The sequence below is a fragment of the Melanotaenia boesemani genome, chromosome 19 (genome assembly GCF_017639745.1).
Source record: "Melanotaenia boesemani isolate fMelBoe1 chromosome 19, fMelBoe1.pri, whole genome shotgun sequence".
Lineage (NCBI taxonomy): Eukaryota > Metazoa > Chordata > Actinopteri > Atheriniformes > Melanotaeniidae > Melanotaenia > Melanotaenia boesemani.
This window is the reverse complement of record NC_055700.1, coordinates 25616084-25638783: the sequence shown is the minus strand read 5'-3', so window position 1 is coordinate 25638783 and position 22700 is coordinate 25616084. Positions and strand designations below refer to the sequence as shown.

General features: G+C 38.1%; 1 protein-coding gene and 1 long non-coding RNA gene across 3 annotated transcripts in view; one reads left to right on the top strand and one right to left on the bottom strand.

Annotated features, from left to right (window-relative positions):
- The window catches only part of c6 (complement component 6), a 44420-nt gene that overhangs the window by 14633 nt on the left and 7087 nt on the right, over positions 1-22700 (top strand). Inside the window, exons 5-17 of one of the 2 annotated variants that reach the window (XM_041970274.1) lie at positions 133-258; positions 1106-1262; positions 6468-6612; positions 6761-6902; positions 8205-8343; positions 9615-9809; positions 14204-14447; positions 14784-14906; positions 15011-15177; positions 19147-19372; positions 21591-21759; positions 21862-21973; positions 22502-22634. In XM_041970274.1, coding sequence (XP_041826208.1) covers positions 133-258; positions 1106-1262; positions 6468-6612; positions 6761-6902; positions 8205-8343; positions 9615-9809; positions 14204-14447; positions 14784-14906; positions 15011-15177; positions 19147-19372; positions 21591-21759; positions 21862-21973; positions 22502-22634 — 2078 coding nt within the window. Of the gene's footprint in view, positions 1-86; positions 259-1105; positions 1263-6467; positions 6613-6760; positions 6903-8204; positions 8344-9614; positions 9810-14203; positions 14448-14783; positions 14907-15010; positions 15178-19146; positions 19373-21590; positions 21760-21861; positions 21974-22501; positions 22635-22700 lie in introns of both variants that reach the window. The other variant, XM_041970273.1, reaches the window with a different exon arrangement.
- Positions 16813-18649, bottom strand: LOC121630164. The gene is made up of 3 exons (XR_006008481.1): positions 18509-18649; positions 17693-17696; positions 16813-16823 (listed from the first exon to the last, which is right to left on the bottom strand). It is a non-coding gene; the product is annotated as an uncharacterized LOC121630164 (long non-coding RNA).

Here is a 22700-nt window from a genome sequence, read left to right as displayed (position 1 = left end):
TGCTTGAAGAAGGTTTTCAGATGCAAAGTTTAAAATAACAGAATAATTTGAGCTGAGAAAAGTTTCTGATGTAAAATCATTTCCAGAGGAGGCAAAAACATTTTGAGTTGTCGTGATGACTCCGTCCAGCAGCTTAGTGCTGCTGCAGCTCCTCAGCTGCATATCATCCAGTCTGGCCTGTTTCTGTGACAAATATGCCTGGACCCCCTGGTCCGCCTGCACCATGACCTGCAACCATGGAACTCAGTCCAGACAAAGGTGAGACAGCACCGACATAGAAGACCCATACACAGTACAAACACTCGCATGTGGGCCTATACAGATATGTACGGAGCCCCCCAGGGGACACGGATCTTTTTTTTTTTCTTTTGCGTGCCCTCGCAATACTTTTGCGTTAGCACGCTAACTTGATGCAGGAACACAAAAGTATTGCGTGCTAACGCAAAAGAAAAAAATGATCCGTGTCCCCTGGGGGGCTCCGTAGATTTGTAGGGATGCACTGATACCACTTTTTGCCACAAAATCAGCTTCTCTTGCAGAGATAATACCAAATTTGGATTTTTAAAATGGCACCTGTAATATTTTTGTTAATGATAAACAAATGATTAATATGTATTAATATGTAAATTCATTGATAGACAAATTTAAAAATAAAGAATAATTCCTATTAATTAAGAGGGGCTTTATATCCATAAAGTTCATCTTGGCAAAGCAAATTTGCTCAACACAGCAGCCAGACCACCGATCTGCTTGCTATGAAGCTGGACAAGACAAGTTTAAAAAAAAAAACAAACAAAAAAAAAACTCTTTGCTTTAAGGTATTGATTTTTACAGCCCTAGTTTTTCACATTGGTATCAGTGTAGTATCAGAACACTTCAGAATACTGAATACTAGTACACGCCCCTAGCAGACCATTACCCACTGTGGCATCGGTTCATCCCTCCATAATTGTGAATGATATGTGATCTGAAAATACTGCAAAGAAATTGTGCAACACCAGAATGAATAATTATTGTTTCTTGTCTGATTAAATTTTTTGTTGCACAAATTCAAAGCCTAACACAGCAGGTCATGTAAACAAGAGATTTCCATATCTTTCAACAGGCAGGTTCGTTATGATGAATATTACTGGAAGAACAGCTGCTACCAAATGTGTGAAATGCAGGACACCAGATCTTGTAATGTGCACGCATGTCCAATAAACTGCCAGCTAACAGAGTTTGGCCCGTGGTCCGACTGCTCACCCTGCGCCAAGAAACAGGCAAGAAAGACACAGTCACTACAAAAAAACACTCCCTTTTAGCTTCATATTTTGTTCAGCTGGCTAGCTGATTCCAAGCACCTTTGTATGATTTATCCAAGTTTGAAGGGTGAAAATCAAGCACAATTAAATGCAGCCAATTTGTTGTTAAAAGTTCAGTCTGAGTGAATCACAGCCATAGAATCTAAGAAAATTACAAAAACACTACAGAAAATTAAAAGACAGAGTAAGCCTAAAGATTCACACAGTTTTCACACTGAATAGATAAAAAAAATGTACATGAACAAGCCTGTGACAGATCACAGATTTATAAAAATAGCAAGAAAAAAACCTGGACAGAACAAGGAGAAGATATATTATCCACCATAAACAAATTAATTTGTATTGTGAGGAGAACCAGTAAAGAACTGAGCCTGCGTGCTGCAGAGTTAGCAATATTAGCTAATGACAGCTAATAAAGATGCTAAGAGGCTTGATAATATATTAAATTCGCATTATTTTAAGGCTTGCCATCACATTGTGCAGTATAACAAAAGAGGTTAACGTTTACTACTGGAGCATTAAACAGGACAAATAGACAGTCTAATGGTAAAGTATAATTTAGTTGGTTACTAGCAGTATTATGCCATGCCTACTAAAACAGAGTTTTACAGCGTCTGCCACAGATGTCAGACTAGTAACAAAAGGGTAAATAGGAATAAAAATGAAAGATTAACTATCTTAGAAAATTTTTTTTAATTGCCTGTCAGGTTGTATTTTAGCTTTTAAAAAATTATGTTTTATAACAGTAGCACACGGTCATGCTTGCTGTTACAGTTACATCAGTGTCTGGTAAACCCGAACAAACTGCATCCTGGCTGGAATACAAACTCTGTTTTTTTAATGTAGAAAATAAACTGTTTTTTTTTGTTTTTTTTCTGTTAAATTCCTGTTTGTACAACCTCATTTAGGAAATGTTGGGAAAAAAAGAGAGAAAAAGACAAGCAAATGTTATAAGAACTACAAAGGCCTAAAAGCCCAACAGTCACCTATATGCTGTATAATACTGTGTATTAAAATAACATATTAATGAACTGCACAAACTGATGTAGCTAAAGTTTGTGTACTTAGATTAATTTTGATGACAATGAAAAAAAAATTATGATTCTCAAGACAGAAATAAGAACAGCACCAGTCAAACGTTTGGACAAACTTTCGCATTAAATCTAATGGGAATGTATGTCGAAAACTTTGGCTAGTAGTGTATGAAATAAATTAACAATAACATGATGGGATGAAGCACCTAAGACACTGCATGTGAAAATGCTTTTCTTTTATCCTTTTTGGGGGTGTAGATTTTATTTAATTCAAGTTCTGGTCAGTTTTAGCTGCCAGGTTTAGGTCACAGGGGTAAAACCACGAGTTGACCAGGGGTGGCCATGACCACCACCCACATAATAATGACCACCTCTTGGCTCCACTTCTGTAACCTAAACCATCTGAACCATCTACTTCTAAGATAATCCAGGCTAAGTATCGGAGATACGATACCTTTTGCTTGACATCTTACAATCATGTAATGATTTTACCTTTAATCATTTATCATGATTATGATCATAATAAAAACACAGTACAAAGATATTTTGTCAAATAAAACATGTTTATTAACAAACTGAATGGCAGAACTGAACATTTTTAATTTAAGCTTTTTTTTTGTTTTTGGCCTCAAAAGAAGAAGAAGAAGAAAAAAAAAACAATTTTCCCCCGTAAAAAAAAACAGCAACCGTCCACCAAAATGAGAGACGGCACGAGGGTCATCCTGGAAGTGATAAAACAGCTCAAAGTATCTAGTCTCGGCATCCAAGTACAACAGACCTCAGTTATGCTCGCTAGCATGGCTAAAGTGGTTGAGTTTAATGTGGCAGAGATCAAAGACTGCAAAACTCAACTACAATCGACCGAACAAGAGTATCGGCAAGAAAAAAAGACAGCACTGAGTTATTGGAAAGAGTCCTGAAGACTAAACGGTACAAGTGTCGTTAGAACCTCAGAATCTGAGGATAAAGGAGACAATACGTGAGAAGTGTTGGCTAACCTGCAGATAAAAATCTCCCCCACATGGGCCCTCAATCAACCATTTTGTGGACCAGGCTCATCGACTCGGCAAAGTAGACGAAAATAAAACCAGGAAGTTCATCGTCCAATTTACACAGAGAATGCACAGGGATTGGCTGTGGAAGATGACCAAGGATTCCCCCATCTGCAAAGAACTTGGGATTGACTTGATTAAATACCTCTGTAAGGCTGACAGGGAGACTTGAGTAACACTAGCTGCATTTCCATTACAGTTTTTTTCACAAACTAAAAGCAATATTTCTAAAATTTCAAGAAAGTGCAATTGCGATTTGCAAGTGTTTCCATTGAATAGTGTTTAGCATATTAGCTGTTATTCTCATAAAATCTTGTCCCGTGAGATTCCACTTTGAGGTGGAAGATTTCTAATTCTTTGTACAACTCTGCATTTCACCATTGTTTGGATGACAATTATATATTTTCTTTAATTACTTGTAGAAAGATTTCCGTCTCCTCCTGTGTCTACTCATACCGCGGCATCTTTATTTGAAATGAACTGGTAACGTGCCCCCTACCTCACGTCCGGTGAAGTATAAATGCGTAAAGTTGTTTTCATTACACTTTTGCGATATAAATGTAGGTGTTTCCATTACTGTTTTTTTTTTTTTATTGCAACATTTAGGTTTTGCGCAGCTCTAGGGTTAATGCAATGCAAACACACCCACTTTGAGGAGGAAGGAGATTTCTAATTCTTTGTATTGTAATATTATATGATGCCATTTATTTCCACAAGTTAGAGCTGTTTTAAAGCAGGAGGAGTCATAATAATCGTGCTGGCCATTCTGTTTTGTAACTCTTCTAGTTAATTGGTGACCTTCAAATCCAGTAACAATGGTCACTGGCTAGTCTGTGTTCTCAATTTTGATGATCAGTATAGTATTTTTGTTCATTTCTATGGCTCTGACAACCCAGCTCAAAAACAAACTATTATTTACAAAGCTTTCTGATAATATTAAAATGCTTCAACATAACTATCCTCTTGCAGATGTAATTGTGGGATATTTTGTTTGATGAATATCTGGAAAGAAACCCTTCTAAAAGTCAACGCAGCTCTCATGACTTAGTAGATTTCTGGTGTTTTAAACACCCTGACATTAAACACTACTCCTGGTTTAAACCAAACAATGCACTAAAATCCAGAATCGACTTCTGGTGGATTTCTGCTTTAATGATGCATTCTGTTTCAGACTGCTCTGTGTCACCAGCTCCTCTATCAGAGGCCCTTTTCAGTTGATCTACGAAAAAAGCCCTAACAAACCTTTTTTTTTTTTTTTTTTTATGAAAATTGTATTTTCCAATTTTCCCAGGTTGACATTCTCTTCTGTATTCTACCTATGCACCTGCTCCTCTACAATGTAAAAAGAAACTGTGTATGCCATGTTGTTTGTACATGATTTTGTTAAATAAAAAAGTTGTTGACATGTGGAGAAGAGTCAACGTGCTTCTCAACAAGTAATCCGTCTCCATCCTGTTGTTTATTCCTCTAAGAGTGAACTACCCACCACATATTGAACCCTCATCTTACACTAATATATTCATTGTTCATTACTGATTATCAGTGTTGGGAAAGTTACTTCCCAAGTGTAAAATATTTCACATTACCAGTTACTTTCAATTTTAAGTAATACATTTCTTTACAATATTACTCTCTGTATAAAGTAATAAGTAACATATTACTTTTCAGTTACTTTTCACCAAAATAAGCATTTAGGACAAGGCATTACGCAATGAAGGTGCGCAATATTTTGTCATGGTGAATAGTTCTCATTTAAATGTAGTTCCTCATTATTATAGTATGTGTGTGGCAACAAAGTCTAATGAGGTTGCATCAGAAAGTAGTTGTTAATATGAACTGCTGAATTACAATAATGTAATGATATGGAAGAATTAAACGACATGATGTGATACAAACTCTTGTTCTACACCTCATTGTTCTTTTCGATTTCTCTGATGTATTCAAAATAGTGAGAGTAAACCCACTTAGAAAATGTCGAGTCGGTTGCCATCATTCCTCGTCCTTTTCTTCTTCTTCTTCTGTTAATTTAAAGCCGCCGCCCTCGTCTTCTTCTTCTTCCTCTTCTTCTTCTTCTTCTACTTCATATTTATTTTCGGCTGTTGCGCGATGGTTGTTTTATTATTTATTTGTCTGATGTTTATACTGACAGTTGGGACTGTAACGCATTACCGGACTCATTTACTGTAATAATATTACCAAAATATAGTTAGTAACGCGTTGTATTACTTCGTTACTGTCAAACGTAGTATATTACAGTAACGAGTTACCTTTGTAACGCGTTACCCCCAACACTGCTGATTATGAATAACAAAGACTATTACACCCCGTCCCACCCACCAATCTTCTGGTGGTTTGTTGTGTTCGATTTGGCTTCAAACTCAAACTTGACAGATAAAGCTGCTCAGACCTTGCATAGATCTATCTTTTTAAATTTTTAAATGGTCATGGTTGTGGAAATTTTGTGTTTATTTTATATTTCTAACGTTTGGTGACATTGTTAATGCAAATGTAGCTTTGTTAACTTATTTAGATTTTCTCTCCTCATATTACAGTATTATAATATGATTTTGTGCTACTGGTGCTGCTGGTCTTGGGCTCCATCTAGAACTAAATTATGAGAGCACTAAGAGAACATTAAACTATGCATCATTGGAGACAGTTGTGTCCATTTGGGCAATTTCCTCTAAATCTGGCTTTTATTTTGGCTGTGTTAGTGCATATTGCACATTTCTTTTTGTAAGAAATGATCTCTCTTCACAAATTTGCAATCAAATTTTCATTTGATCTTATAGAATTTTATGCATGGGGCTGATTTTCGTGGTGAGTGACCCCAAACATCACAGAATGCATAATTATATTTTGCAATAGTTATTAGATTTAAAAAAATAAAAAAGAAGTTGTGCTTAGGGCGCCCCGTGTCTTGCAGCAGCCCTGTTAATATCTACATGCTGGAAAAATAACTAGACTGAAATTTCTGTGCCACACCATAATTTAAACTAGCTATGGCATTGTTCACAACTAATAAGTTATTCATTAAACGTGAACAAAGACTCATTTTCTTTGTTTTTTTGTCATAGTTTCGGACCCAATCTGTTGTGACACCGTCCCAGTTTGGTGGATCAAAATGTAGCGGGGTGCTGAAAGAAGAGAGAAACTGTTATCCATCCAAAGAGTGCAAGTTACCAAAGATCGACTGCAAAGACAAATTCAAATGTAGTAATGGTGAGTTTTCTATATATATATTTCTTTTTACTTTATTTTTTTCTTCAATAAAATGAGAGATATCTACTATTTTTTCTAACTCTAATTTTGCTTTATGTTGTTTTAATGCTCAAACTCAAGACATCTAAAATGATTTCTTCTTCTGCAGACCGCTGCATCAACTCCACGCTAACATGCAACAGGCAGAATGACTGTGGAGATAACTCTGATGAGAGAAACTGTGCCGGCTTCACAGATGTATGTTTGGGTGATATGTCAGTTTCCCCTGGAGCTGAGCTGTTGGGAAATGGGTAAGTAATGGTTAGTCATTCTCTACCAAACTGAATTTATCAGGGTGCATTCACACCAGGATAGTCGGAGGGACTCGGTTTGACTGTGCAGGAAATTCTGGAAAGAGTTATACTTTTGTTTAGTTTGTAGGAGGGGAAGAGTTCACACTTCCCCAAACGAACAGTGTTGTCTATGGAAGGACAAGGTTAATTTAAAATGGACCAAACAGCTCCAGTGTGAACGAACCCTGAGATTTTAAGCACATCTGTAGGTTGTGCATTAGAAAACTGCAAAATTTTACACACACGATTACTAGAATGGTCATCAGTTTCTGTATTTCTGCATTAGATTATAAGTAGGTAATGGCAGAAATTAATAACTGCAAACTATCCAACTGAAACAAGCTCACATGTGACTTCTGCTTTACAGTTTTGTTTCCAGTTTGTAATCATCTAATTTTGCAATTCTATTCACATTTAATGCTTTGTTTTTTTTTTTTTTGTTGTTGCTTTTTTTTTATAAACAACAAAAAACAAACTTGAGTATTTCTAAAAACTCAATTATCCAATACAACCAGTTTGAATTACAGTGGAGCTAAGAGGAGCCGAGCTCCCCTACAAACATTCACCTGAGATTCTATCAGGGATCTCAGGGATATTTAATTTTAAATTAAAAGAATAGTTTTAATTTGTTAGTGTTGTGTGTTTATTCTTTTGATATTTTTTTTGACAAAGATTCATCTCATCTACTATTTCATCATTGTCAAAAGCATTTTTTGTTTTGTGTTGAGTCGTTCAAATAGCGACCACCTAACTTACTGCTTTTGTAGTTTTAAAAAAACTTTTCATCCCTATGTGAGATGATTCTGAATAAATAAGCTGCATACATTTGTAGCAGAATGTCTTTGTGAGTAACCCTGTTTTTGATCACGTTTATGTGCACTCATAAATATGCATGTGCATGTTTGCATGTATTTGTGAAGTGACAATGCATGTACAGGTTATATCTCAACCTGTACATGAACTAGAAACAATATTTTAAATATATTTCTGAATATGTCCTGGTTTATATCACTATTTGATAAAAACAAAAATAAAAACTGGTCATTCAGCTCATTAGGCTTCTAGGACAAAAACTTTATCAACCTAAACAACCCCCACGCAAACACCAACATATGTTATTCTGAGAGTCGTGACTCGAAAAGTTTGTAAACCTCCCTGACATTAAAAAGAAAGTTTTGACTTGTGTACTCTGGAAGTGTTTTATTGACAGTGTAACTCAGCTTGAATAAGATTTGACCCTACCTTGGTTTGTGTTTGAAGGTTTGATGCTCTCGCAGAGGAGCCGAGGGGAGCAGTACTGGACAACAGGTTCATGGGAGAAATCTGCAATATTAGGAGGCCAGGAAGCTTAAACCTCTACTATCGAGTTCCTCACAACTTTGAGAAACTTGATATTCAGGTATATTTGTTTCTAATAGGGCTGTCAAATGATTAAAACTTTTAATCAGATTCATCACAGCTTTCAAATTGCTCATGATTAATTACAGCTTACAAATTAATCACGATTAATCACCATTTGCAAGTTTTTATATGCCTGAAATTTGCCCATTTTTACTGTATTGTATCAACAGAAAGAGCCAATGCTACAAATATTTACTGTTAACTGAACTTCCCTTAGGGAAACATCAGATGTCCAAGGGTCAGTAAATGCAGCATGTAATGTACTTCTATATGTTGTTCTAAATCATCTCTACCATGTTAGATCATAATTCAGAATTCATATATCATCATCTCACCAAACGTCTCCATGGTGAAAATTTCTGTCATAAAACCAGCTGATGTGACGACTGAAGTTAAACAGCCAACAATGAAGAAACTGATAAAACTGAAGATTTGGCTAAACACATGTTTTTCCTTTTATCATTGAAGTGTGTTTGTGCAGCATTGATAAAAGTCCTACAGCAGCATCACCCAAAGTAAACACCTGCTGATAAACCATCAACAGTTGTTTTCTTTGGGTGATGTAATTCCAAGGAACAAGAAGGAGAATTACAGATCATATTTCAAACCCAGAATCTTACAGAGGCAATAAGTGGATATTGATCATTTCTAGAATGAGGGAATTAAAAAATCACTATGTGAAGAACTAGAGGTGTAATTTCATCTAGAGTATAGCATGACATCACACACACACCGTCTCTCTGTGTTGGTCTCTAGACCCATGTTTACCCGTTCAGGCTGCACGTTCGTGCTTATTCATGTGAATCGTGGCCTCCTCACTCCTCTCCAAGCCCTCATCCCTCCCTCCCTATAAAAGGCTTCAATAAGCGAGCAATGGTCGCTCATATTTTCGGAGCGAAATGGCAGAGAGCGGAACTAAACCTCTCCTGCAGATGACCAGGATCCGACATACCTCTAAAAAACTAGTCGTTGGCTAAAGAAAGGGACATAACCCAGATTGACATTGGCCTGGTATTTCCAAAGAGGGGTGCACTGCAAAAGCTAAAGAGGCTAAATTATTAACCATGAAGTGTCCTGAACCCTGCATTATCTCCGTTATGCCCATCAGGATATGTGTGCGATAGATGGAAAGCATTTAGATTAAAGTCTACATCTCATGCACATGGATTGCACCTTTCGCTTTTTGCTTTTTTGATATGGCAAGAATTGAGGAAAAGTCCTTTTTGTTTTTGCTGTGATAATATTACTAATTTATTTTTAATTGTTTAGGTTGGTGTGCTTGAGGACTTCAGTAATCACCCCCAGGAGGTGCATAGTGAGACCATCAGTACAAAGTCCAGTTCATCATCTCAAAACTATGGACCAAGAAGAAACGACTTTCTCTTCGTCATCTTATATCTCCATCGATCCCAAGGTTCTCAGATGACCAAAAACAGGGATGCTTATGAAGCTTCCAAGAAAAAGGTGAGGGATGCAGATATCATTGATATTTCTCTAGTGTAGTGATTCCCAACCCTGGTCCTCAAGGCACACTATCCTGCAGGTCTTAGATGTCTCTCTGTTGCAACACACCTGATTCAGATTAACAGGATCTCTGACAAGCTCTGCACCAGTCTGCTAATGAGCAGGGAGACATCTATGACCTGCAGGATAGTGTGCCTTGAGGACCAGGGTTGGGAATCACTGTGGAATACATGCGAGTAAATGTTAGCACATGGAAGAGAAACATGATCTTAAGAGAGGAGGGGAAGACATTGGGCCTCATTCACCAACCATTCACAAGAACAAATTTGTACTCAAATCCTACGTGTGGTATTCCTGAAAACTTTTGTATCTTTATTTGTTCATAGGAAAGATTAAATCCAACAAACACTCTCATGAACATATGAGTGCTGACATGCTTGAACAAAGTCACTGTTTGTGTTGTCTTCCGCTGTTCAGCTCATTACAATACAGTAATACATTTATAGTGCTCTTTCTTGTCAAATTTCTAAAATAACTTGTTAGTTTGTAAAATGCTCTTATTTTAAAATAAAAAGCAATATATTGCCAATTGTGTCCTTTTCCCTCAGAGGAAAATTAAACTATTATTGAAGTAGCATTTAAGACTTCCTGAAACCGTCAGTGCAGTTGACTGCACACGAGGGATGTTAATCTTCACCACTGATGCCGATGCTGCCCATGGTAGTGAGCAAAACACTGTCTAACAAAACCAAATTTATAAAGTTAGCCTTAGGCTAACTTAGGCAGTACCATTAACTTGTCGAGGAGACAGCGGGCTACTTCAGCTTAATTTTTAAAATCTTTCTCCTCCTTGAACTCCTTCTACCTGGGATAAGGCTAGTCCAATGTTTTTCCTTTTTGTATGTGACTTTTTGTATCATTTGGTCACGCTGCCTTTTAAGTCCCCTTTTTTTGCTGTTTTTGGTGAAAACAGCTCCCATGCTGATCCTGCATTTTTGTGAATAAAAAAATTGAACAGATTTTCCAACTTGCCTTGGTAACAAGCCTCTCTTGTTAATTTCTCCCTCCATGTCTCACTGTGTGCTGTCTTGCACACAGTGAGACATGGATAGTTGGTGCTATTTGTCCCTGCTATTGGTTGGTGCTATTTGTCCCTACCGGCAGCTGTAGTTTCAAGATGGCAGACCGTCATGACGCTGCTCTACCAGCTTACCTGTCATATTTATAAACAAATCTAAAAGTCTTCGCTGACAAGAATGTGTCAGTTCATTAGTGGAGGTTATAATACATCAATGATAACACATGTATACATGCAGACATTGATTTTGGCCAGCAAACAGAAAATGTTACACAATGTCCCTTTAAGCACAAAAGCTTAGGTCATGCCACAAGGGCCTATAGTTTCTAAAGTCACAAGGCAACAGAGCCTTTTCTGTAGCAGGTCCAAGGCTCTGGAAAGCTCTGCCCCATTGCATTACATGTGCACAGTCAACTGAGTATTTTAAATTTATTAAGACACTGGCTTTTAACACAAATGTGTGACTTTTATTGTGTGTGACTTTTGTTTTTATCTTCTGCCTGTGTTTTTAGGTGCTATTTGATCTTATTACCGTATATCGTTTGTATTTTTTTTATCTTACATTTAGTTTTTATACAATTAGACAGGACTTTGGGCACTTTGTGTTGTTTAAATGGTCTGTATAAATGAACTTGACCTTGACCTAGAGTGCACTGCCCTCCCAGCTGTTCCACCTCCATGTGCTTTGATTTAAGTTGATGATTAAGTAAAGTAATTACTTTCATTTTGACCAATCAGCATTATTTGTAATAACTGACAAAAACAATGGGCTGTGAAACAGTACCAGACCAGTGCCAGACAGGCCCGCCTGTGTTTGATAAGAAGGCCAGGCAGGCCCAGACCACCAAGAATTGTCCCGCTCCTCCATAAGCCAGTCCGGGCTTGGGCTGCTTACAAACCAAATGGATGTCAGAATGGTATATGTTCATACTTTTCATCCAACCACAATCAAATTAACTCTATCCAGATATCGGGATTTATCTGGATAGGTTTGTGTGTGTGTGTGTGTGTGTGTGTGTGTGTGTGTGTGTGTGTGTGTGTGTGTGTGTGTGTGTGTGTGTGTGTGAAATAGGAAAAACAAGGCTATTTTTATTCTGTATCGAGTACAAAGTACAGATAATTGCATTAAAATGTATAAGTAAAAAATTGACTGAAAAATAGATAGTCCAGTAATTTGTAGATACCCAAAATTTCTACTTAAATGATGTAACAAAGTAGTTGTGCTTTATTATTTGACACATCTGTACTGAAGACAGTAAGGTGTTTGCATAAAATGCTGGCTTTGCCATGATCCAACCTGGAAAACGTTAAACTGAAGCCAACTAGCCATCAGACCCATTGTAACCAACATGGTTTTACTGGGTCTATTTATGAGAGAAACAGCTCACAGCAGTCATATTTTTCATCTCACATTGAGTCATTTCAAGCTATGAGTTATATAAATTTAATCACAATAACATTAACATTAATTAAAATATACATAACTTTTTGGCTATTCTCTCTATATTCAGAAAAAATGGTTCTATAAAGTTTAAAAACATTCTTAAAACTCTGTGGGCCCAGATGGATTTAGGTACACATTCAAAAATCTTAGTGATTTTATATGGTATATGTTATATTTACTAATACAATTAAATATACATGTTTATCTTCAGGTTTTCTGAATTCAGTAAAGCAAAAGAAATGGTCAAGAGGAGAGGGGCAGAACATTCGTCAGTTTAAGCTTATGATCAGTGCTGTGACAACATGCTTTTAGATGAAGGAGAAGTATGGATTTTTAAATTATTTGCAGCTATTATAAGGCTGTATCATCGTATGCTCCGCATAGGTCCACGGAGGCTCAACGAGCACCTCTTCTAGACCTGAAGTGCACCCCTGCTTGCAGCGCAAATACTCGGAAGATCATTTTGGGATTACATGTTTGAGGATGTCTGGAGCATCTTGCTGAATTTGTATAGTAAATGTGGAAGAGAAACTACAACACAACAGCGTAACTCTACGCCGGCTGTGCCGACGCCACACACATATAAATTCAACTTCAGCAGACCAGACATCAAGTTACTCATAACAACTAAAAATGACTCGTGAACGTCTGATTTGTATTCACCAAACTGAAAGCAAACATGAACAATTTTGGAGTCTACAAACACCTTTTGTGAATGAATTTTCTCAAAACAACTTAAATTCATCTTAAGAACAAATTTTAGAAGATTCATAAGAAAATATATCTTCTAATATAACTTTGTATCTTTATGCTTGGGTTGGTGATTACCAGTCTCTCGTAAATCAAGAAGACGGACCAGCCGGCCTAACTTTGCAAAGGTACATGCACAAAAAATGTTCATAAAAGGTCATAACTTGTGGGCCGTGTGCAAACAGACACAGGTGAGACAGATGAGGAAGGAAAAAGCACTAAATGAAAACAAAAAATTATAAGAAAGATGTGCTATGAAGCCTGGATTTTCCTTATTTGTAGTATTTATTTGATCATAAATAATCACAGTGAGCTTTAAATCATATAAAAATGACTTTATATACAAGCGGATCATTAATTCCTACTGAACTTGGACAGCAGCCTGCTGTCTGGTTCCATGAGTACGTCAAAATGCATATCCTCGCCGTGTCGTGGCTAAAGAGGGGAGTAGCACAGTATACTATCGAATACTGTGGCATCATTTTAAGACTCACTTACAGAGTGAGTGGTGCATCTGATGAATCCTCCAGATCTGATAGGTGTTATTAACCAGGAAATAACCATGATTTTTTAATAAAAGTAATAATTAGTAGAAAAAGACACTGTCGTCGTAAATTTTAATTATTGAAGACCACATTAAGCAGGTGAATCTAAAAGCCACAGGTGCCTTGGACATTTATGGAGTGATATTCTTGTGGTTGAGGGTCTTTTTTGTACCGATGGTGTTAGGAAGACCAGAATTATATTCGTTTTGATTGTGACATGACTTTGAATAAACATTTTATTAAACATTTTATTGATTTGTTTTAGTGAACAACACAGCAGAAAACAATACAAATTTTGATTGAAAGTGTTCAGATGTACTCCTGAGTAAGAAGCATTACTAAGAGATGAAGATTTTGGTGAATGCCACAATTTTTGTAAAATGTTGGTAAATAGGATTTAAGAACAAATTTGTTCATAAGAACGGTTGGTGAATGAGGCCCAATGTCCCCATTTCACAAAATGTCCTCACATTTAAGGTCTACACAGCGGTCCCACAAAGATATATACTTTACTTTTCTATATACATTATTGGTTGCATTTTCCTCATAGTTTTATTTTCTATCCTTCTCATTTTAGGACTCCAAGTTCTTCCGAGTGCATCAGATTATGCCCGTGTCCACATTTAAAATTAAGGACAAGGAGAACATTGTCCTTACGCTGCCTTTTCTTGAGTACCTTCACGCTCTTCCTCTTGACTACAACTACGGGCTCTATAGGGAGATTTTCCAGCTCTATGGAACACACTACTACAGCTCAGGGAAACTGGGAGGACACTATGACCTGATGTATCAGTTCAGTCGAGAGGAGCTCAGAACTTCAGGTACAACAGCACACCCTGGTGTGCAAATTCTGTAATTACAGCTTCACTTGCAACAATAACCAAAAAGTTAAACTGGTAAGGGGTCAGTACAGTGGATACAGACCACTCAAGGAAACTTTGTAGGTGATATGTATCTGCAGCTTTGATAAATCTTTTATGATAAATCAGTTACACTGAAGTTGCAATCATTATTTTCTCTAACGTTTCAACAAAGTCATTCTTTAGAAATGTTGTTTGTGAATTATGTGAGTGCAGGAAACTTTTAATTGTTTAGTTGTATAAATCTTGCTGTCATTTTCTTTGTTATTGAATCAGTACCTTCCCTTCATCTGACAGGTGAATCAGAAGAGCACTTCGAGGGCTGCCTCGGCTCAGAGACGGCCTTTACCGTCATCCTCTACACGCAATATAGCAGTGTAACCCGATGCAAGAACAACAGGATGACTGAGAAATATGAAGGTTACGTTAGAATTCCACAAGAAAGATGGCTTTTCAAATTTCCATTTTAGTGTCTCTTAGTTATTTTTTTTTTTTTTTTTATTTAATAATTATTTGTTTTTCAGGGTCATACATTAAGTCATCAGAGAAATCTTTCTCCATGGTGAAAGGTGGTCGATCAAGAGAGGCAGCGGCTCTGGCCTGGGAGAGAGAACGTCCAACTCCAGATCAAACATCCTACAAGAACTGGGCCAAGTCTGTGATCGACAACCCCGCTGTGGTTGAATACGAGGTTATCTCAAGAGTTCTTTGTTACAGCTAGGGATTGGAATTGAGAAAATGTTATTGATATTAATGTCATTATAAATTATGCCTATCGATCCGGTTCTTTATCAATTCCCTTATCAATTCCTGACTAGGGATGTCACAATTACTTATTTCTACAATTAATCACAGTAGTAAATGCTACAATTAATTAAGCCAAGCCAAGCCAACTTTATTTATAAAGCACTTTAAAACAGTACTGACCAACGTGCTGAACAGTAAAAATATTAGAGTTATTGCAATTCATTATAAAGATCCCTCAATATTGTCAGTTTCTATAAAGGATTACAGTATGTTTGAACCATAAAGCAGCAGATCAGCGCAGCTTCTGCTCGGAACGAACACAGTTATATCCTTGGTTTGCCGCTTGTTGCTTAGTTTTGGTTCTATCTGTAGGATAAGTAATTTGGTTAAATTATGCTAATGTTTATCTTAGTTAACATTTAAATTAAATGTTAAATTTTGTCATTTGTTGTTAATCAGTTACTGGGGTTGGTCTTGCACTGCAATGTGACGCATTCACTGAGTTAATCTTTTGTGACGGATAGTTTCTCTGTTCAAACATAATTGGCTTGGCATGGTTCATGGCATATTTAATCCTCCAAGAAGAATATTCTATTCCAGTATTTCCATTGTTCCAGTATTGTTTATGTGTCAAACAGCAGCTATTCTGCTAAAGGACAGCTGGAATCCAAAGCTAGCTGGATTTCTTTCCCTTTGTTTCTAAATTTTTTACTCAGTTTTTTTTTTTTTTTTTTTTTTTTTTTTTTTTTTTTTAAAAGCATTTTCATAATGCAATTTTCCAGGTAGAGGTCCTGCAACCTTTTCCCTCTTATTTCTCTGAGACAAGTCCACAGTTATTACGTAGGATTCATTTATTCTTTATACAGCAGAGGACATTTAATTGGTTATGAGATGTCTTGATTACTTTACTTTGTTATTATATTATTTTGTTGGTATCAAAAGGTAGAAAAGAAAATTTAACTTAAAGACCTATAAGGAATGTTCATGTGACACATTAAACTGTTGGGAATCTAATTAACACAGAATAATGGTGATAATCATAAAATCGGGATTATTAATTATTAATATTATTAATATTAATATTAATTAATTGATTTATTATTAATAATCGTACAAAAAAAAAACATATAATCATGACGTCCCTTTTTCTGACCCAATATTCTAGGAGGAAACAAGTATACAACATGGATTCATAGAATCAAAAAAACTGACTATTTAATTTCTAAAAAAGTAAATACTTGGATCTTTGTCAATTCCCCACAATGTAAAGAAAATTATTCAGATCAATAATATCTTCAAACTGATATGAAAGCCAAATTACAGATCAACACACAACGCTGGCAATACTCAGAAACTGCTCCACAGCCGACCTGTCCGTCACCCCACTGCACCACTCAGACCACTTCCTGGTTAAATTCTCTGTCTTCCTTCCTCATGTCACTCAAGCGGCTCCAAAAATGGTTTCCTACCGCAGAAACTTGAGATCCCTCAGACCTACACAGCTCTATGATGAGGTTTACTCTACCCTCCCTTCCCACTCCGACTTCTCCTTACCGTCTATTAATGAGGCTACAGAAACACTCTGCTCCTCTCTCGCCTCCTCTCTGGACAAACTCTGTCCGCTGGTGTCAAAACCAGCTAGACAAATTCCTCCCAGTCCATGGCTCACAGAGGTTCTGAAGGAGCACAGAGCCGGACTCAGGGCTGCAGAAAGAAAGTGGCGCAAATCAAAAGAAAACACTGACTTGTTGAGTCCCGGCAAAAACTTGAAATTTTCACATCTATCCTAAAGGCGGCCAAGATAAAATTTTATCAGAACAAGATAAAATGCTCCCAACACACGACAGCTGTCCATGGTGTTTAACACTCCTCTATCTCCACCACCTGCTCAACTACCCAGTGTGTTGACTGCAGAAATGTTTGCTTCCTACTTCACTGAAGAGGTTGCTACCATCAGTAGCTCTAAACTTCTAGTCAACTCATAAGCCATGACCTGTCCTCTTGATCCTGTTCCTTCTGACATCCTGCAGAGCATTTACCGGCCAGTCTCACTGCGTCCATTCATGTCTAAACTACTACAGCAGGGGTGTCAAACTCCGGTCTTTGAGGGCCGGTATCCTGCAGGTTGTCATTGTTCACCTGACTGAAGTTAATGGGTTATAGTGAAGAAGTTGACAAGAAGCTGTTGGATCCATTTGATTTTATTCAGGTGTGTTAGATCAGGGAAACAATGAAAACCCGCAGGATACCGGCCCTCGACAACCGGAGTTTGACACCCCTGTACTAGAGCGTGCGTCTTCAGTCAGGTTTCACAGTTCCTCCAAAACAACAACCTGGTCGATCCATATCAGTCTGGCTATAGGCAAGGCCGCTCTACTGAAACTGCTGTCCTGTCAGTTACTGATTCCCTACAGCTTGCCAGATCCACTGGTCAATCCTCAATCCTTATATTGCTGGACCTGTCTGCTGCCTATGACACTGTCAACCATCATATACTGTTTTCCACACTCTTGGAGCTTGGCATCTCAGGATCTGTCCTCTCGTGGTTTATGTCCTAACTCACAGGATGACCCTTCAAAGTGTCTTGGCAAGGGGGAGTGTCCAGATCACATGGGCTGACAACAGGAGTGCCTCAGGGCTCGGTGCTTGGCCCTCTTCTCTTTTCCCTATACACCGCCTCACCCGGTGCAGTCATTAGCTCTCATGGTTTCTTCTACCACTACTATGCAGATGACACTCAGCTTTTCCTTTCTTTCCCACCTGACGACACAACCGTCTCAATGCAAATATCAGCATGCCTTGCTGATATCTCTGCATGGATGAAGGATTGCCACCTTCAGCTGAATTTGTCCAAGACCGGGCTTATTGTCTTTCCAGCCAATCCTTCCTTACTGCTACAGATAAGTGTGCAGCTTGACTCTGTCATGCTTGTGCTTATGTCTTCTACCAGGAATCTTGGTGTCATGGTAGACAACCAGCTGACCTTTAAGGACCATGTTGCCTCAGTTGCTCGATCTTGCCGATTTGCTCTCTACAACATCAGGAGAATCAGACCCTACCCGACTGAACACACGGCACAGCTCCTGGTCCAGGCTCTGGTCATTTTACGCACTGACTCCTGAAGGAGCTCATGTCACTCCGCTGCTAATTGCTCTTCACTGGCGTCCAGATGCAGCGCATCAACTTCAAAGATGTGCTTCTGGCTTACAAAACAATAACCCAGACAGCTCCTGTCTACCTTCACTCCTTAATCCAGAGCTACACTCCCTCTTGACTGTCCCCAGTGGTGAAACAATCTAACTAACTCCGTCCTATCCACAGAGTCCTTATCCACTTTAAGACAAGCTAAAGACTAAGTTGTTTAAGCTTAACTCTTCTACTCAGAATGAGTTAGAAAGATTTGTCCAGCTCTTTGGCTCAACTAAGTACTGAATAAGCTGCACGCACTTATGCCCAAGATGATATTGTTCGATGAAATTGTGATCTTGTATGATCTGTATGACTTACAGAAAACTAAAAAAAAATATTATATGCACTGCCTCTAGCACTACATGACAGCACCTGGGTCCAAATGGACTCACAGCAGTCGGACTACCACTTAATTGCTTATGTTGTTCTTACTCTCAAATGTAAGTCACTTTGGATAACTGCCAAATGACTGTGGAATAGAATAGAATAGAATAGAATAGAATAGAATAGAATAGAATAATGAGCTAACCAGCACCTGTCAGCATCGATACAGGCATTAATAAGCCCAGTATAGCATGAGTCCAATGCTTTGGAAAATTTGGAACCAGATCCTGAGTGGAAACTGGTTTTTGATTTCCATCACTAGTTACCACATCATAAAAACATCTTCTGTGTAACTGATCTAAAAAGTTAGTATAACATTAAGGCATGTGTGTTTGTTCAGCTGCTTCCCATCATAGATCTGGTGCGAGGAATTCCCTGTGCTGTCACAAAGAGAAGGCACCTGAGGAGAGCCCTGCTGCAGTACTTGGAGGAATTTGATTCCTGCAAATGTGCTCCTTGTCCCAACAACGCTAAGCCAGTTCTCTCTGGCACAGAGTGCAAGTGTGTTTGCCAGACGGGCACATTTGGTGACAACTGTGAGAAACGGGCTCCTGACTACACCTCAGGTAGGCAATGTGCTCTACTGTTTCAAGTCAAAAGGACATTGCTTAAAAGGCATAAAAGATTTATGCAGATGTCAAGGTTGTACTTTTGTTTTTTTTTGTTTTTTTTTATGGTAATTCTCTGATTACCAATTTCAAGCCCATGCTAGCTTTAAAAACACTTAAATGTATGCTACTTTTATACCCTATCATGACACCCTCACTTGTCAATAATTAATCTGCTGATTGTAAATTCTTTCAGAGTGGTTACTTATATAGCCTATAAACATCTTTCTTTTTTTCTTTCTTTGAGTTTGTGAGGACAAAAGCTTTGACGAAATGTATAGTACTTTTATCAATAACTAAAAATTAGATGGATATTTTCGGCAGAGACGAGATCCAGTCATACTGAATTAAGGTGTGTGGAAAGGTGAGAGGAGCTGGGAAGAAAGCCAATCAAACTTAATTTCCACATGTGGTGAAGAAGGGACACAACATTTGATCTACACTGGGGAAGCAATTAGCTCCAATATGCTCTCATGAAACTAACACAACAAAATGTCAACACCGGGGAGAAACAGAAGAGTTGGCATATTGACACATTTCAAATTTCATGAAATGCAAAATGTTATGCTATCCAAAGTGCGTGGAACGATTATCATGGGTGAAATATGATCTCTGCTGTTAGTTCTCTGTTACGACCCCTTTGCAACCCAGGGGATCTGGGGTCGTTAACAAAACAGGCCGGACCGACAAAATGGTACAATACAGAAATTCTTTAACAAAAATCGGGTTCAACAAAATTAAACACTAGAGAATAACATAAAGTGTCCTGTACAAGGCAAAATACCATGTCCGGTAAAAGGTAAAAGAAGAAAACTAACATAAGATGTCCTTAATAAAAGGTAAAATTACTTATTACAGTTACGTTAAATAAATCAAATCCCCTTTATTGCGGCGCACCAACTTCAAATCTAACCAAACACCGAGGCAAGCTAAGACTTGAGGATTTATATCCAAAACGCGTCACGCTAAACCAGTTCACTTGTCACAATGCTTTATTGTTTCACATCCATGTCACAATCTCAAGAAGCAGGCACTTACTTTGTTTGATGATGTTCCAGATGTCCAAGGATATATAAAACAGTGGATGATAATGATAATAACGATGACGGTTAATAGAAAATTTCTTCCCCAAGCTCACCCTGCCTCCATGCTTCAGGCCCCAAAGCAGACACAGGTGAGCATACCCATTAATAAAGATAACACACCCACAGTGCCACCCACAATCATTGGTGATGTCACCACGCTGTGCACACATACATTATATGGGAAAATAAATAACCTGACATATGGCTCCTACACCCTTACTTCACAAGTCAACTTAACAATCACCACAGGAAGCTTTTACATAACCATACTTAAAAGTCAATTGTCTCCTGCTGAGAACACAACTCCAAAAGGTTATACACAACCAAAATATCAAAATGATTAACACAACTCTCTATGCAAACAAACTCAAATCACTACTCAATTCTTAACTCAAAATCATGCACACAACCAAAAGGAAAGTTCTATAGCTTACCAAAACCACAAAGGTTATTCACAAACACAAACCAGCGTTTCTCTCTTTTAACAATCCCAAATGGCAGACTAAGACCACAAAGGCACACAGCTGCCTCGAATGAAGGCCCTTCCTCCTTTTTATCAGCCGGACGTACTTCTGATTGGTCCCCTTCAGAGGAGGCACGGTCAGACAGCAACCAATCACAAAGTTGTCAGCAGGTGTTGACTTGAGGTGATTGAGCGGAAGGAGGGACGTCTTCACCGGACCAGCAGCCAGTCTCCATTTTGCACCCGGGCAGCAGGAATAACATGATACAAGACCCAGGCCAAAGGCTTGGGGATGTAACATTCTCAGAAGAACCCTTTCTGCAGTATTTTGGATCAGCTGCAGGCTTTTCAGAATATTTTTGGGATAGTCCGATAATAAAGGATTGCACTCATCCAATCTTGAATTAAAAAATGCAGGAACTAGTTTTTCTGAATCACTGAGACAGCATGTTGCTCATTTTGGAAATATTGTGTAGTTAAAAGAAGGCGATCCTAGAAGCCTTTTTTATATGCAAGTAAAAGGACAGATCCTGGTCTGAAATCACTCCAAAGGTTCGGACCAAGCATTAGTAGTTCATAGATAACATAGAGAGTGTTTCCCTGAGGTACTCTTGTGTATTTTCCACAGAGGCAGTGGATGGTTACTGGAGCTGCTGGGGGCCATGGACTAGCTGCGGAGTCACCATGAGGAGACAACGAACGAGGCAGTGCAACAACCCCACCCCCCTCAAAGGTGGTCAAGCCTGCAAAGGTCCAGACACACAGGAAGAAACGTGTCATGTCTCTCTTTTTGAAAAGTAGGCTGTTCGGCAGTTACCAGTGGCTGTTCCTTTATATCTATAAATATGAATATCTGTTTAACATTGCATTAACCGCTCTGGTTTGTGTGTCTCACGCAGACAAGATTCCTGCGACAATGATGATGACTTCTATGTGGGCTGGAGGGACGAGCTTCCTCCTGGTGTGGAGGGCTGTCTGAGACCAAAGAGGCCTCCCAACAGCTTTCTCAGGGTAAAATTATATGAAGCCAATGAAAAATACACAAGCTGATGTTTATAGCTCGCACTATGTGAAAGCTCATTACAGCCAATATAAAAGTACATGCAGAACTGTGCTACCACCCAACCAAACTAACAAGAAAATGTGGCTCTTTACCAAGTTTTCTCTCAGTTGTCGAAACAACACTAATCCATTTCTTAAGTTGGATACCTACTGCAATTTTGTGCCTAGATGATTCATAGATCAATGTTAAATGGTCTAAAAAACACCAGAGTGTGAAAATGGATTGGTACAAAGCCTGACTAACTGGGTGAAAGAGCCGCTAATGTTGAAAGAAAAACTCTGAAGGATCTTCAGAAAGCCTGGAGAACTATAACTACAGACAAAGGATTATCAGAATGTTTTTTACAAGCAAAATATAGAGAAATGAGGGGCAGTTGACACTTGCTAAATACTATAGTTGTAAATTAATTTTAATTTCCAGGATGATTTAAGGTCCTATACAATTTTCTGATTCTTGTGTTTAAACATATCTACCAGAAAGCTAAACAATACTACAGTTTTGGAGAAGATGAGGAGTTCCAGTGCTTTACTGGATTTGAGAATGATGATTTTCAGTATATCAACTGTCTGCCTGATGGAACTTGGACAGAACCACAAGGAAAATGTGTCAGTAAGTGTATTTTCCCACTGCACCAGTGTTCAGTGTTTAATCAGCAACATGAGTTTTGAGTTTCTC